The following is a 14805-nucleotide window of genomic DNA, read 5'->3' as shown; positions in this document are numbered from 1 at the left end:
GTATCAGTACAGTAACATATCTGAATCCATATTTGTGCTTAGTCTTTTTACATTCAAAGATTAAATAGTCTTTATTACTTTAAGCAAATAACAAAACATCTCATTTTTCATAAGCACTCTGCATAGTAGTATAGTGGTTAGAGCCTGACCTAGAGCCAGACTACCTGGGTTCAAATTGCAGCTCTGCCACTGACAAGCTGTATAGTCTTAGACAAATTATTTAACCTCTCTACCCTAGTGTTCTCATTTGCAAAAGCAGATAATAATGTACATGCCTCATAGGATTGCTGTATAGTGCTGAGAACAACGTTTAGCATATTGTAGGTACTCAGTAAATATCATCATTATTTCAATTTGTTTAGCACCTTTACTCATGCCAAAGAATACTAAGATTTCATTTGAGTTTCCTTGTTCAGCATAACTCATAGTTCTTCCCTTAAATAGGTTTGTGTTTAGAAATTAAAGAGCTTCTGCCAGCTGGAAGCTTTTGACAAATAGATGTTTGGTTTCTGGTGATGAGCCATCATAATGCCTAAGTCAGTTACACTACCCTCTTCCAGCTTTGAAAATTCTGAGACATTTGACAATTTCTACTCTCTAATTTTCTTGCCTGAGGTGTGACAGGTGCACAATAACTTTTTATTTCCATGCTGCTTTGGACGGTGATCTTTTTGAAGGCATGTTAAGTGACAGTTAGGAAACTCATGTAAGTTAAAATTCGCTGGTATTATCAATGTGAATATAACCAAAGTGATGCTAACTTCCAGTAGGTGCAGACTCCAATGACTAAGGCACACCCTGGTCCTCTCTTGGCATCTTGCAAATTTCTTTCAGTAGAAGTCATAAGATTCATGCTCATTTCAGAATATGTAATGTGAAAAAGTCTTAGGATCAAAGAAATATGGTATTTAACTATTTGGGGAAAAAACGGGATTGTCCAAGTGAATTGGATATCTTTTTGTGCTGTCTGATGCTGCATATAACAGTAATAATAACAAAACTATTGAGGTACTAAAACTAAAAGTTCACTTTTATGGTGTAAATATTTTTTATATGATGATAAGATAATCAATGTCAATTTCTCCATAGAACTACTTTCTGCTTTCTTCTTCAATGGATAAAACAGTCAGATTATGGCACATTTCCAGAAGAGAATGCCTTTGCTGTTTTCAGCATATAGATTTTGTCACTGCCATAGCTTTCCATCCAAGAGTAAGTGTTAAAATGTTTTTTGTTATACTAATGAGGAAGGTGAGGGGACCAAAAACTATTAATAGCCGTATAGTTTACAGCAACTTAATGTTTCATTCTGCTTTAGAAATAAGAAAGGAACTAAATATTGTACTAATCTGCATTAGAAGAACTGGAAATATTATAGTCTAAATATCAATATACTAGTGAAAAATCATCCCACTAGTGAAAAATCATCCCAAGTCTTTAATAAAACCTACAGGGTATAAATAAATAAGATATCCTATTAAAGAGGAGAGAGGTTGGAGGTGGTGGAAGACGAAAAGACAGCAGGTAAATAAGAAAGGGAAGCATATAGGCAGGAATACTTGTAAGAGAGTCAGGAAGGGAAGAGACAAAGAAAAGGTTGAAAGTGGCAAAAACAAAAATTCATTACAAGATAGACTGAACTCCTGTTTCACGTCTGAAAACATTGTTCATCTTGAGATCTCCTCTTACTCATTTTCAGTGTAGAAAATCCTATAATATCTTTCCTCCAGAAGGAATTTTGTATGATTTCAACTAAAGGAGAAAAGTCTACTATCATGGACTCCAGACCTATCTGATGCCCTTGTAAGATAGATCCACTAAACGCATAAGGCTAGAGAAGCTTTAGTTCTTTGCAGCTGTAAGGACAAGGGATGTCATGTGTTGGTGCTGCTTCACCAGCTAGGTTGAAATAAGTGGAAGGCTTGAGCTGACCTTCGTTGACTTTCCCTCCCCTATGTTAGTGTATATGATTACATTTCCAATCATGTCCTCATCTCTATATATTAATACCCATTGTCTTTTTAATGGAGACTTTGAATTATATTCACATTTCTTTCTCTCTTTCCTCAGATTAAGAAAGAAGAATGACTTTTGTCTTTCAATATAATTTCCCTCCCTGGGCAGGCTTATAACATAGGCATTAATAAAGTACTTGATTAAGAACTTTTGAAAATTAAAGATGTTTAATCTGTGTTAACACCATATCAGTTTGACCATCAAGCTCTTGAGGCTTCTTTCTGAAAAATACCCCCATCCTGTCACCTAAGGATGCAGCAGGGATGGGTTTACCCCTGTCAGCAACTGTGAACAAAATCCCCCACATCTATTTTAACTATAATGTATCAGAGTAGAAAGAGAGGGGTATTAGATGCTGATAGTTATCCATGTAGTACTTTATCATTAAGGTTTCTGTTTAGTCAGCAATTTTCCTATACCTTTATTTGGTTTTATTTTAGAAACTGAAAAGCCTTATTTCTAAAACTTCTGCTTACTTGGAGAGTTTATGAGAGGGGCTAGGGAAGAATGGAGTGATGTTGACATTTTCCTTGGAAATATGACTGTATCAAATAATGTAACCTGGAAGGAAGCAGGGTTATAAAAGAAATAGCAAAATAGAGATACTCACACATATACACATGTGTATATGTGTATATAAATAAAATTCTGAATTTTAAGACCAAGATAAAGTATTTTTACTTGTTCATCACTTCTACTGGTATACATTGAGTTGAGCCTATTATACCATATCCGTAAAGATACTTATTCTATGAAGGTTATCCTTGACAGGCTTCAGAAGTAGGTAAGAATAATAATCTTGAGTGGAAAAGAAACTCTGTTTCATGTTTTGGCATCCTAATTATTTTATCTTTAATTCTTATGTTACCAAAAATTAGAGCAACTTTGTAATAGGCCTGGTTTAATTTAGAACAAGGTTTCTAAACCTTGGCACTAATGGCATTTTGGGTTGGATAATTCTTTATAGAGAGAGGGAAGGCTGTCTTGTGCAGTGTAGTATGTTTAACAGCATTTCTGGTCTCTACCCACTAGATGTCAGTAGCGCCCACCCCCTATTTTGTGACAATCAGAAATGTCTCCGGACATTCCTTGAAGGTGCTAGCCCTGCTAGGTGTCCCTACCTGACCCCCTGCCAACCCCCCGCAGAAAGGCGGTGATTAAAGATTCAGAACGCGCATTAACAGAGAACCCAGAATTTCTCAAACTTATTTGATCACAGAACACTTCTACATGATATTTTCTCTATTGTCTGTTAACATCTATTCTTTGGGAAAAGCAGTTTAATGATATGATAGAATGATTAGAACCTCATTTCTCAAAAATGAATATTGAGGTTTCTAATTGTTATTTTTAATGAATAAAATAATGCTTACTTTAATACTTTTAAGATAAAATCATACATATTTTAACATTTATTCCTTATAGACTTGATGTATTGATTTGCTGATTAGTTTTTCTTCATGTGGTAAAATGAAAGCTTCCTCTTTTGCCACCTTTTTAGGATGACAGGTATTTTCTAAGTGGGTCGTTGGATGGAAAGCTCCGCCTTTGGAACATACCTGACAAAAAAGTGGCTTTGTGGAATGAAGTAGATGGGCAAACAAAATTGATCACAGCTGCAAATTTCTGTCAGAATGGCAAATATGCAGTGATTGGAACATATGACGGCAGGTGTATTTTCTATGATACAGAGGTAAATGACTATCTTGTATAAATTACATACTTGAACACTTAGAAGACCCTTTTGTGGTTTGGAATAAGTTGGTGTATCCTCCCTGGGCTTTAACTGCCTTATGTGTAAATTGGGACAAATAATATTAATACCATGTTTGTCTGTGAATTGGCTCAGATGATCTTTGAGGTTCTAATTCTGATCTTTTTAAATTGTGGTTTCTTTTTAGCATTTGAAATACCACACACAGATACATGTCCGATCTACCAGAGGGCGCAACAAGGTTGGAAGAAAAATTACTGGCATTGAGCCTTTACCTGGAGAAAACAAGGTACTAAGTGTTCAAAACCATCTCTCTCCACACTATATATAGACTCCTGAAAGTAAGTTCTTCATATCTTGGCTAAGAATATATTTCCTTTCTTATGGAATATTGCTTTTTCTAGTTTTGAGGTATATTCTATATTTGTGTAACACCCTTTTTTAGTTGTACCTTAACACAGATTAAATGGTGGTATTTTTAACTTTTCCTTTGATTTGTTTTTAGATACTGGTAACCTCAAATGACTCCAGAATCAGACTATATGATCTTAGAGATTTGTCGCTGTCCATGAAGTATAAGGGTTATGTCAACAGCAGCAGCCAGATCAAAGCAAGTTTCAGGTAAATTAGCAATGAGGAATTCCCCATAGAGATCAGAATATTTCTCCCCTACTCCCACTTTTCCATTGATCTATACCTTATGTTTATATGTTTATGTATAGTGGTGTTAGTCACTTTGGGTTTTTACAACTGGTATCTCATATTATCAATCATACAGAACTTACCTTATCCACCTGTTTGGTAGAGTTAGAATTGCTCCTCCTCTGCTGATGAAGAAGCAACATCCAGAAAATTAAGTAATTTGCCTTAAGTTACACTGGTAATATCAGAGCCAGGATTAGAAGACTCCCAGCTCCAGAATTTGTGCTTTTGTACTTTGTGCTTTTGTAAGAGGAGATTTATCCCACCACCACTCACCCTTGGCCTTTTAAGTACAGAAACTAATAAAACATTTTGAGACTGTAAGGTACAATGTCCTGTATACACCTTTACATGTCATTATTACTTGAACTCTTAATTTAGGGTCTACAGGCTCTCCTGAAATACTTACCTCTTCTTTCTTTATAGCCCTCTTTATTTCATATTTCAGTCCTTTTCTTACCAGTTCTCCGTTTTTCTTGAACTACCCAGTAATTACCCAGTAATTTAATTAATAAAGTATTCAGCTTCTCTCTTTTATCTCTTAAGTAGACATTCATTCCTCCTGAGGGCTTCCCTGGTGGCTCAGTGGTATAGGATCTGCCTGCAGTGCAGGAGACACAGGTTCCATCCCTGGGTGGGGAAGATCCCCTGGAGAAGGAAATGGCAACCCACTCCAGTATTCTTGCCTGGGGAAATCCCATGGACAGAGGAGCCTGGCAGGCCTGGTGTCACAAAGGGTCGTACATGACTTAGAGACAAAGCAGCAACAACAGGCATTCCTCCCAGTGTGGGTTAACCCAGCAGCAGTTACCTAGAACTTTGATGAACATATGAATGCCAGTGGCCACCCATGTCAACCCTACATGTTCAGGGCCTCTGAAGTGAGGCTAGGAGTCTGTATTTCAGCAAGTTCTCTTGGATGTTTTCTTAGGTGTTTCAAACTAGGAAGCTCTGATAGAGAGAGACCCCTAAAAAGCCCCACAACTTTGATTCTTTTTCTTTCTTCCCTAAATTTAGCCATGATTTTAATTACCTTGTTAGTGGCTCAGAAGATAAGTATGTTTATATCTGGAGTACTTACCATGACTTAAGCAAGTTTACTTCAGTCAGGAGAGATCGTAATGACTTTTGGGAAGGTATTAAAGGTAAGTAAATGCCAGTTTGGTGTGTCTTTTAGATAAATAAAGTTAAAATGAAGATAAAAGTAAATTTATATAGGCATTATTTCAGAGAGAGAGTTTGGCAGTTTTAACTGCTTTCAGTTTGTATTGGCTTTGTTTGACTTTTCTATACCAAGGAAGAACTTATACTTGTGTAAAATTTGAGAAGTCATGGAATCTCAGAACTTGTATGTGGTTTTGGGTATTTTTTTTTTAAGAAAATATTTTTGAGTTTTAAATAGTTCTGAGTTACTTCTTATCTGTTCATTTCTAAAGATATTTGTATATAACATACACTATTATATTTTTTGCGTATTACACTTTTTATCTTAATGTTTAGAATCAAGCTTATTAGTTATCCTAAAGTTGATTTTTTTTACAGCACATAATGCAGTTGTTACATCAGCTATCTTTGCTCCAAACCCAAGTTTGATGTTGTCTTTGGATGTGCAATCTGAAAAATCAGAAGGAAATGAAAAAGGTGAAGATGCCGAAGTGTTGGAAACCATGCCCTCTGGTAGGTACCTGTGTTTATTTGTCCTTCATGCTCTCTGATCAGCCTTTAGTAGCTTCATTGATCTAAGAGTATTATGAGGTCTTCATGAATATGAAGAATATTTCTTGTATACAACATAATGGTTGACAGATATTCATTTCTAAACGTTTTGGTAACATAATTCTTAGAGGTTTTACTTCTCTTAAATTCACCTGGGAATTAAAAATGAAAATTTTGAAAAGTTGTAATTTTTTATGAACAGTTGTTCTCTTTAGAGAAATGCAAACAAGACACAAATATATACACAATATATCACCTTTCTCTTCTACTACAGTATCATCTCTGTGAGGACACAGATTTTATGTGTTTTATTTATTGTTGTAGTGCCAGTGCCTAGCCCAGTGCTTGCCTGCATATGGTAGATGCTTAATAAAGAATTACTGAATAAGTGAGTTAAACCAAAATGAAAGCAATATTCTTTTCTCTTGCCACAAATTTAAAGCTTCTCATAGATAGCTCTTGGGTTGACCAAAAAGTTTGTTTGAGTTTTTCCGTAACAGCCAATGGAAGAACCTGAATGAAGGTTTTGGCCAACCCAATATCTCTAAGCCTGTCCTAAGGCTTTAATAACAAATAGTACTTTCAGTTATATAAAATGCTCAGATTAGGAAGTGAAAAGAAACCATCAAGTAGTACTGAGTGCCAATTATATAAAAATGATTTTCCTGTTAATTCTTAAGAACAAGGTAGAGCCATGTGAATTTGGACCGATTGTTAACAAAAACGGTTTGTATTGTTATAATCAATTGCAGAATATTTTAGTAAATGCGTTTTCTCACTTTAGAGACTATACCAGGTCTTGAAGAGTGTTATAAAGACAAAGCAATGCATACAGTGTACCAAGAGTGCTTCTAAAATTATTTGAATATTTAAAAGTTCTCAAGCATATTTATTTAATCTCAAGCAGTTTCCCTTGTGGTATTGTTTGCACTCTACACTGCACTAAATACACTATTTCTTCTGTCTGTGAAGCAAAATTTTGATACCAAAGACAAGCTTCAGTCTAGCACTTCTTTCATTTACATGATTTAAAAATAAACCAACTCAGAATTATTATACCTTTACTAAATGCCTGTTTGGAAATATTTCTTTTCATTTTTTTCCCTCACAGTCAAATCCTGTTTCTGTCTTCTAAATTAAGTTGTTTGGTTGGGTTTTTTCTTTTTTTTTATGTCCAGTGATTCCTTTTTGCACTCTGTACATTTCCCCTACACATTGCACAGAAAGTTCTAGCTTTTAAAACTATTTGAGGAAAAATGGAAAGTGCTTTTTTTAAACTTCTCAAAACCGTACCGAATTAACATTGTTCGGTTACTACTTCGCTGGGTCCTTTTTAAAGAGGCACAACTTTTGATCATACTCAGATTTGTGTTTGCTGTTTTCTACCTGTGTAGGTCTATTCTAAGAATACTCTCAAACCCAGGGTATGAGATCATAAAGTATATCTGATTGCCCTCCTCTTTATTCCTGACATATTTGACTATTTAAGCTTCCATTTTCTTCATGTTTAAAATGGTGGTAATACCTCATTGATAAGGTTTTGATATGGGCATAAGACCTAAATGACATTTCTTCAAAGAAGACATACAGATAGCCAACAGGCACATGAAAAGATGTTCCATATCACTAATTATTCAGTTCAGTTCAGTCACTCAGTCATGTCTGACTCTTTGCGACCCCAGTTGACTCATCACTAATTATTAGAGAAATGCAAATCAAAAGTACACACACACACACACACACACAGGAATATTACTCACCCATTAAAAAGAATGAAATAATGCCACTGGCAGCAACATGGATGGACCTAACGATTATATTAAGTGAAGTAAGTCAGACAGACAAAGATAAGTATGATGTCGTTTATATATGAAATCTAAAAAATAGTACCAATGAACTTACAAAACAGAAACAGACTCACAGACATAGAAAACAAACTTACAGTTACCAAAAAGGAAGAGGAGAGGGAGAAATTATGAGTATGGGACTAACAGATGCACACTACCATATATAAAATAGATAAATAACAAGGATTTACTATATAGCACAGGGAACTATATTCAATATCTTATAACAACCTATAATGGAAAAAATATATATGTACATATATGTGCATGCATGCTCAGTCATTTCAGTTGTGTCCAACTCTGTACGACCCTATGGACTGCAGCCTGCCAGGCTTCTCTGTCTGTGGGGTTTTCTGGGCAAGAATACTGGTGTAGGTTGCCATACCTTCTTACAGGGGATCTTCCCAACCCAGGGGTCGAACCCATGTCTCTTACATCTACCTGCACTGGCAAGCGAGTCCTGTACCACTAGCGCCATGTGGGAAGCTCATGTAAATATTTATGTACCTCCAAGTATATCCATGTCTCAATCACTTTTCTGTACAGCTGAAACTAACACAATATTGTAAATCAACTATACTTCAATTTTTAAAAAGATAAAGCTGAAAACTAAAAAAAGAAACAAGGTTGTGATAAGAATTAAAGATAAGACATGCATCTAGCAAAATGCCTGGCGTGTAATAGATATTATTGTCTTCATTATATAGTATCTTATAAAGCATTTTCATATTTATATATATGATGACTTCTTTTATTCTCCAGCCTCTCTGATATCTGTCACTTGTTTGCTGCTGCTTCTGCTGCATGATGGTACTTTGAGATAAACGAAAAGTGTATTAGGAATAGTCAAAGGCTTAGCATATGTTTTTAGCAAATCTAAGTGAAACCATTTTGTCTAACTCATCCTGTACACAACTTTCCATTTAAAGTTTGGATTATCTGCGTCCTTACAAATTAGCACTTCTTAAGTCTACGATTTTTGCCTGTGCATAATCGTTAACGCTGAATTTTGTTTGTTAAATGTTTTTACCAGCAAACATAAGAGGTAAGCATTTTTGCCATTCAGCTTAGCTACATAGTTCTTCAGTATGGACTGGAAAGGCAAAAGGTGTTGTCAGCATTCACAGAGCAATCATGTATACTTCATTTCATGGCAGTTCCAGTATGTCTGCTGTACAGTAAACCTTACTGTCAACCTTATTAGTGAGCCCTGTTAGCAAAAGACTTGCCCAGCTGATCCCATCTTGCCAACATTCCAGTCCTGGGGCTGAATAATATACTAGCCTCTTGCTGTGAGGGCTTCTCTGATGGCCCAGACAGTAAAGAATGTGCCTGCAATGCAGGAGACCCAGGTTCAACCCCTGGGTCAGGAAGATTCCCCTGGAGGAAGGCACAGCAACCCATTCTAGTATTCTTCTTGCCTGGAGAATCCCATGGACAGAGGAGCCTGGTGAGCTGTAGTCCATCAGGTCGCAAAGAGTCGGACATGACTAAGTGACTAACACACACACACACTCTTGCCATGAAATGAAGAATTAGACAATTTAGAGGCCTTGGCTGCCTGGGACTAAATCCAGGCTTCCAGGCCCCAAAGGGACCATAATCTCCCTATGCCAGGAAAAGAGCAGCTAAGACAAGGTAAAGTAGAATTGAGCCTCAGAGAGGAGAGATACAGGAGGATGAAAGGATTATGGGAGCAAGCCAAGAAACAGACTGAAAAGGCGGGGAGAGGTTCTTCCCACCCCAGAGGTGGAGGGTCATGGGCATGTGACAAGCTTGTGGCAGTAGGCTTCATATTCCTTTTAAATCAATAAAAAACTTTTTTTTATGCTTTTAAGGTATTATGAAGACAGACAACACAGAAGTTCTTCTCTCTGCTGACTTCACTGGAGCAATCAAAGTGTTTATTAACAAAAGGAAAAATTTATCTTAATTTGAAATGACATTTAAAATAAACATATCAGTAAGTTTCTGTATGTACCAGGACTGAAAAAAAAATCATAGTGTTTCAGGTTAACATCCTTTTTTTTTAATTTTTATTGGAAGTTGTTCAAATATAATATATTTTTTGAGAGGCAATGTTAATGATCTAGTAAACCCTGGACTGATAGACTAAAAGGAATGTAGCTGGAATAACATTGCCAAACATTAGGCTTTCCCTTTTGTTCCGTTTGTGTTTTTGTTATATAATTGTGAACATGCACAGGTTTCTGCATGAAAATATATTAATATATTAATCACATGTGTGTGCCTTTTGGTTACATGCACTAAATCTAACAGAGTTAAATTATTTCAGTGGCTCTTTTGGCCTCTTATTGAGGAGGAGTGTCTTGTTTCTAGCTTAAATAATTTCTTTTGCACAAAATTTCATTTTTAAGAGAAGTGGTATCTTTTGACTGAATTATTGTTTTAAAAATGTTATATAGGTTTTCAGTAGGTCAACAACCATGTGTAAATGGTTTTTATACATTTCTCAATTTGGGGATGATTTTTTTGTGTGTGTGGTCTAAATTGTGGACTTAAGATTCTTTTCTTTGTATGTGTATATATAATTTTTTTTTTTTTTTGCCACACTGGAGCACAATGTTTCTATGTAAAGAATTCTTTTCATTCTTTATCCATGAGCACCAGGCTTTGCTCACTTAAAAAAAAATTAAGCCGCATTAAGGAGTGAGTCTTCTTTTTTACAATAATGTAAAAATGAACTGTTTACATTTTTTTAAAGCATTGTAGTTTTAAAAATTAAGCTGTTTTGTTTTGTGCTGTTAAATTTGGAAGCCTTTGTAAATACTGATGTAATGTACCAATGAAATAACATCTGGGGTTGATGGAACCCTGATAATGTTGTTGATGGTTAGCATATGTTTCTGAAAATTAAATATGTATTATTAAAAGTTGGTGGCCAAAAGTTGTTAAACATGTGACTTTATTTTCCAATGACTTCAGTAACTTGAGAAATGTAAGAAAATAAAAGTCGTGTTTTATAATTTGATTTTTAGCAAGCAGAGATCACATTTTGGACCCCTAAATTATAATGTATTAGCTACATACCTTTAAGAAAAATAGTTTTTAATTCTAGTTCTAAAATCAACACTGCTAGCAGTTCATCTCTATGCTTATACATTCTTTACTGCAGTTGTTTTCAGTATGTAAGTGAGAAGCTGAGGAGACATGATCATATCCATATTAATCAGCATAGTCTTGAGTGTCCCGGATTTTCTAGTTCATTCCGTATTGTTTACCTTGGTTTTATTTCTATGCTGCTTTCTTCCTCTTGCCAGCAACATGCTTTCTCCTTCCTCTCCTCCCACCTCCCTCACTGTCCCCCACCTCTCTGCTCACTTTCCTGTATTCTGCCTGACAGATCAAGTTGTTATGCCATTGGCTTTCTAATCAGGCTCTTTCTTAGTCTCAGGGTCTGGATGGCAGTGGAATTGGTCTAGTGTCTCAGAGAACTCAGTGTCTTCAACTCTCTGAGGCTGCTTGGCTTTCACTGACTTCTGCCTGATGCCTTGTAGTCTTGCTGTGGTGCTGGATGTTTCAACTGCATATAATCGGGGTGTTGCCATATGAATATTTCCTGATGGGTTTTATGTGGTGTCTTGAACAAAAAGGCAAAGGCAAAATAGTTGGGATGCAAGCTTAAGAGAACAATACTGATACTTCTAAATTTAGTTTTGAAAATATTGGTTTATCATTATATAAATATACTGCAAAGTTACAAGTCAGAAAGTGAGTTTGAAAAGGTAGCATCAAGATGTATGTAAAGAAAAATTGAACAGCATTTTCCCCTAAAATGAACTGTATTAGAAACTCACTATATTAAGTGGTGTGGTATTATAGGAAGGAGCACAGATTCTAGAATTAGATAAACTTAGATTTGGTTTCCTCTGTTAGCACCTTCCTTGGGCATGTTATTTTATATTAATTTCCATGTCCTTATCTGTAATATGAGAATATCTCACTGAAATTGTAAGGATTTAGTGAAAATCATGTATATGTAAAACTTGGTACCTAGTTAGTACTCAATAGACATACATTTCTCACTGCATTTCCTGAATCCCTCAGTACAGTTTTAGACCAAAAAAAAAAACAAAAAACAAAAAGGGAGGAGAGGATGTAGAAGCACTTTTCAGATACTGATATTTCATGGATGAGTAGTATTTTAAGGATTGACGTAGGGCACCAGCCCTTTTTTCTCAACTCAACACTTTAAAAAACTTCCACCATCTATTTGTTGTTTAGTTGCTAAGTCATGTCTGACTTGTGACCCAGTGGAATGTAACCTGCCAGGCTCTTCTGCCCATGAAATTTTCCAGGCAAGAATACTCAGTGGGTTGCCATTTCCTTCTCCAGTGGATCTTCCCTACCCAGGGATTGAACCTGCATCTCCTGCTTGGCAGGTGGATTCTTTACCACTGAGCCACCATCATAAAAGAGAGAACATTTTAATACTTAAAAAAAAGTGAAGCACAATCTTATCTTAGGGCAACAAACAGTCTATTAAAGTGAATAAACCTAGCTTTTGAAAAAAGTAACCATATTTTCTTATTTTCCCTTTCTCTGGTGAAAATTTCACCACAGAGTTAGTGTGGCTGCCTAAATAAGTTTAAAGCCACATTTCATTAAAAACTCTTTGGAGAGATAACAAGCCTTCCCTTGCTTTCATCTTGTTTACATTAATTGGAATTAAAATATGAATGACTCAACATAATTTAGCATGCCATTTTCTCTGGTCTTTCACATTATACAGCTAAACAGTTGCTTTTTATTATTTGAAATACATGTATAACAATATATTCATTCCCCAAATTCCAATTTCAGATTTTGAGAGCCAGCTCTCCTTACTGATATGAAAAAATCAAATTTTCGGAATTTTTAAAGTCTTTATTATGGGGATTCAGGATAAAAATATGTTTGGGATTTAATATTTCCTCATAAGTTTTCAAAAGAAAATCATGCCCAGTTTCACTAGTTTCTAGCTTCCTGCCTTACTTCTGCATTAGCGTATGTTTATTGAACATCTATGTACAGACCATTGCTGGGACTAGAGAAGAATAAGACAGCATCCGTGTGCCAGAAGAGCTCACAGTCTGATGAAGAAGGTGGCCATAGAAACAAGCAAGAGACTTGAAACTGTCTTGTGGCTGTAGCCCTAGGAATGCCCCTTCTCATCCTATTTCCAATCTCTTTTTTTTTTTTTTTTTTTTTTTGCTTCCTAGTAACTCATGACAGCCACTTGACTTTCAGGCCAGTCTTTGTTCATCTAATATTACAAGTAGCAAAGATAACATGAATAAAAAAAGACCTTATGAGTAAGCCAGAGGTAAGGCAGAAAAAAACACAGTACCTAACCAAGGCAACGTTTTCACTGGTCTCTGGCCCCCCTCCTCCCAGCCTAAAATCGTTGTCTATTTCCCCCAAAATCTTACCTGTCTTCTGTTTCAAACTAACTCCTGATTATCAGACTCCTCCCCGCAACTGCTGTCCTGTTGCCTTCAGTTCTGAAGCTTGGTCCATTCTATTTTCTTTTGTTCGCTAGATGTAAGTCATCTAGTCTTGGGGAGCCCAGGTTCCCCCCGTTAACCACAACCACATGACTGGTGTAGATCCATGGACATGAAATACATTTAGGTTGATATAGCAGGGCCAGTGCGAAGGGTGGTGTGGAGAAGAGGGGAGGGATCCACTGCAGATTCCCCAACAAATCAAATGTCATCATGTAGATTACAGGTTATCTAGGCTGGCCCAAGCAGATTGAGCTGGCTTGTATGTCTAGCTACTCTGCACTACATTTTTTAAATTTTATTTTGGAATAACTAGATTTACAGAAAAGTTCCAAAGGAAATATGGCGTTCCCACGTACTTATTACGCAGTTTCCCTTAATGATAGTATCTTACATTACCATGGTACATTGATCAAAACTAAAATCCACACTGCTGCAATACTATTAAGTAAACTCCCAGCTTTATTCATATTGCACCAGTTTTTCACTAGTGTCCTTTTTCAATTCCAAGATCCAGTCCAGAATACCTTTCATTTAGGCATATTGTGCTTCCTTAATTTAAATAAACTTTATTTTAGAATAGTTTTATATTTTTCAGAAAAGTTTGCATAGTTCACATATCCCCTGCACCAACTTCCCCTGTGGTTAGCATGTGACATTACAGTGGCACATTTTTCACATTAAGGAACCAACACTGGTACATTACTGTTAACTCCACGCTTTATTTGGCTTTCACTAGTTTTTACCTAATGTCCTTTTTCTGTTCAGGAATCCCATCCAGGATGTGACATTACATGTGGTTGTCAGGTCTCCTTTGGCTCTTCTTAGCCATGATATTCTCTCATGCTTCCCGTGCTTTTGATGACTTCAGCAGTTTTGAGGAGTACTGGTTAAGTATTTTGTTCAATGTTCCTCAGTTGGGTTTGTCTGGTATTTTTCTCATGATTCAATAGGCTGTAGCCTCTAGGGAGGAAGCTCATGGAGGTGGATTGTTCTTTCATTACATCACATCAAGCATATATAGTACCAGCATGACTTATCACTTGGCTGAGGAGTGTTTGTCAGGTTTCTCTACTACAAAGTTACTTTTTTCTCACTTTCCATAAGTCTGTTCTTTGGAAGTGAATCACTAAGAACAGCCCAAACTCATGGGGTAGGGAAGAGTTAAGGCCCACCTCCTTGAGAAGCAAGTATCTGTATAACTTAACTTGGAATTGTTTAGTACAGGAGATAGGTCTCTTCTGCCTTATTTATTTATTCAACCATTTGTTTGTATCAGCTTGGACTTACAGGTAATTATTTT

General features: G+C 36.1%; 1 protein-coding gene across 1 annotated transcript in view; it reads left to right on the top strand.

Moving 5' to 3' along the window:
- The window catches only part of WDR44 (WD repeat domain 44), a 93558-nt gene extending 82646 nt beyond the window's left edge, over positions 1–10912 (top strand). Inside the window, exons 14-20 of the mRNA XM_086388273.1 lie at positions 1090–1212; positions 3518–3709; positions 3918–4019; positions 4236–4351; positions 5450–5577; positions 5975–6109; positions 9834–10912. Coding sequence (XP_086244399.1) covers positions 1090–1212; positions 3518–3709; positions 3918–4019; positions 4236–4351; positions 5450–5577; positions 5975–6109; positions 9834–9928 — 891 coding nt within the window. The 3' untranslated portion in view covers positions 9929–10912. The remainder of the gene's footprint in view (positions 1–1089; positions 1213–3517; positions 3710–3917; positions 4020–4235; positions 4352–5449; positions 5578–5974; positions 6110–9833) is intronic.
- Positions 10913–14805: the final 3893 nt, after the last annotated feature.

This window comes from Bos grunniens, chromosome X (genome assembly GCF_055505025.1).
Source record: "Bos grunniens cultivar Pamir isolate PY7600 chromosome X, Bosgru_T2T1.0, whole genome shotgun sequence".
Classification (NCBI taxonomy): domain Eukaryota; kingdom Metazoa; phylum Chordata; class Mammalia; order Artiodactyla; family Bovidae; genus Bos; species Bos grunniens.
The sequence above is the reverse complement of the archived record's forward strand: the minus strand, read 5'-3'. Positions and strand labels throughout refer to the sequence as shown.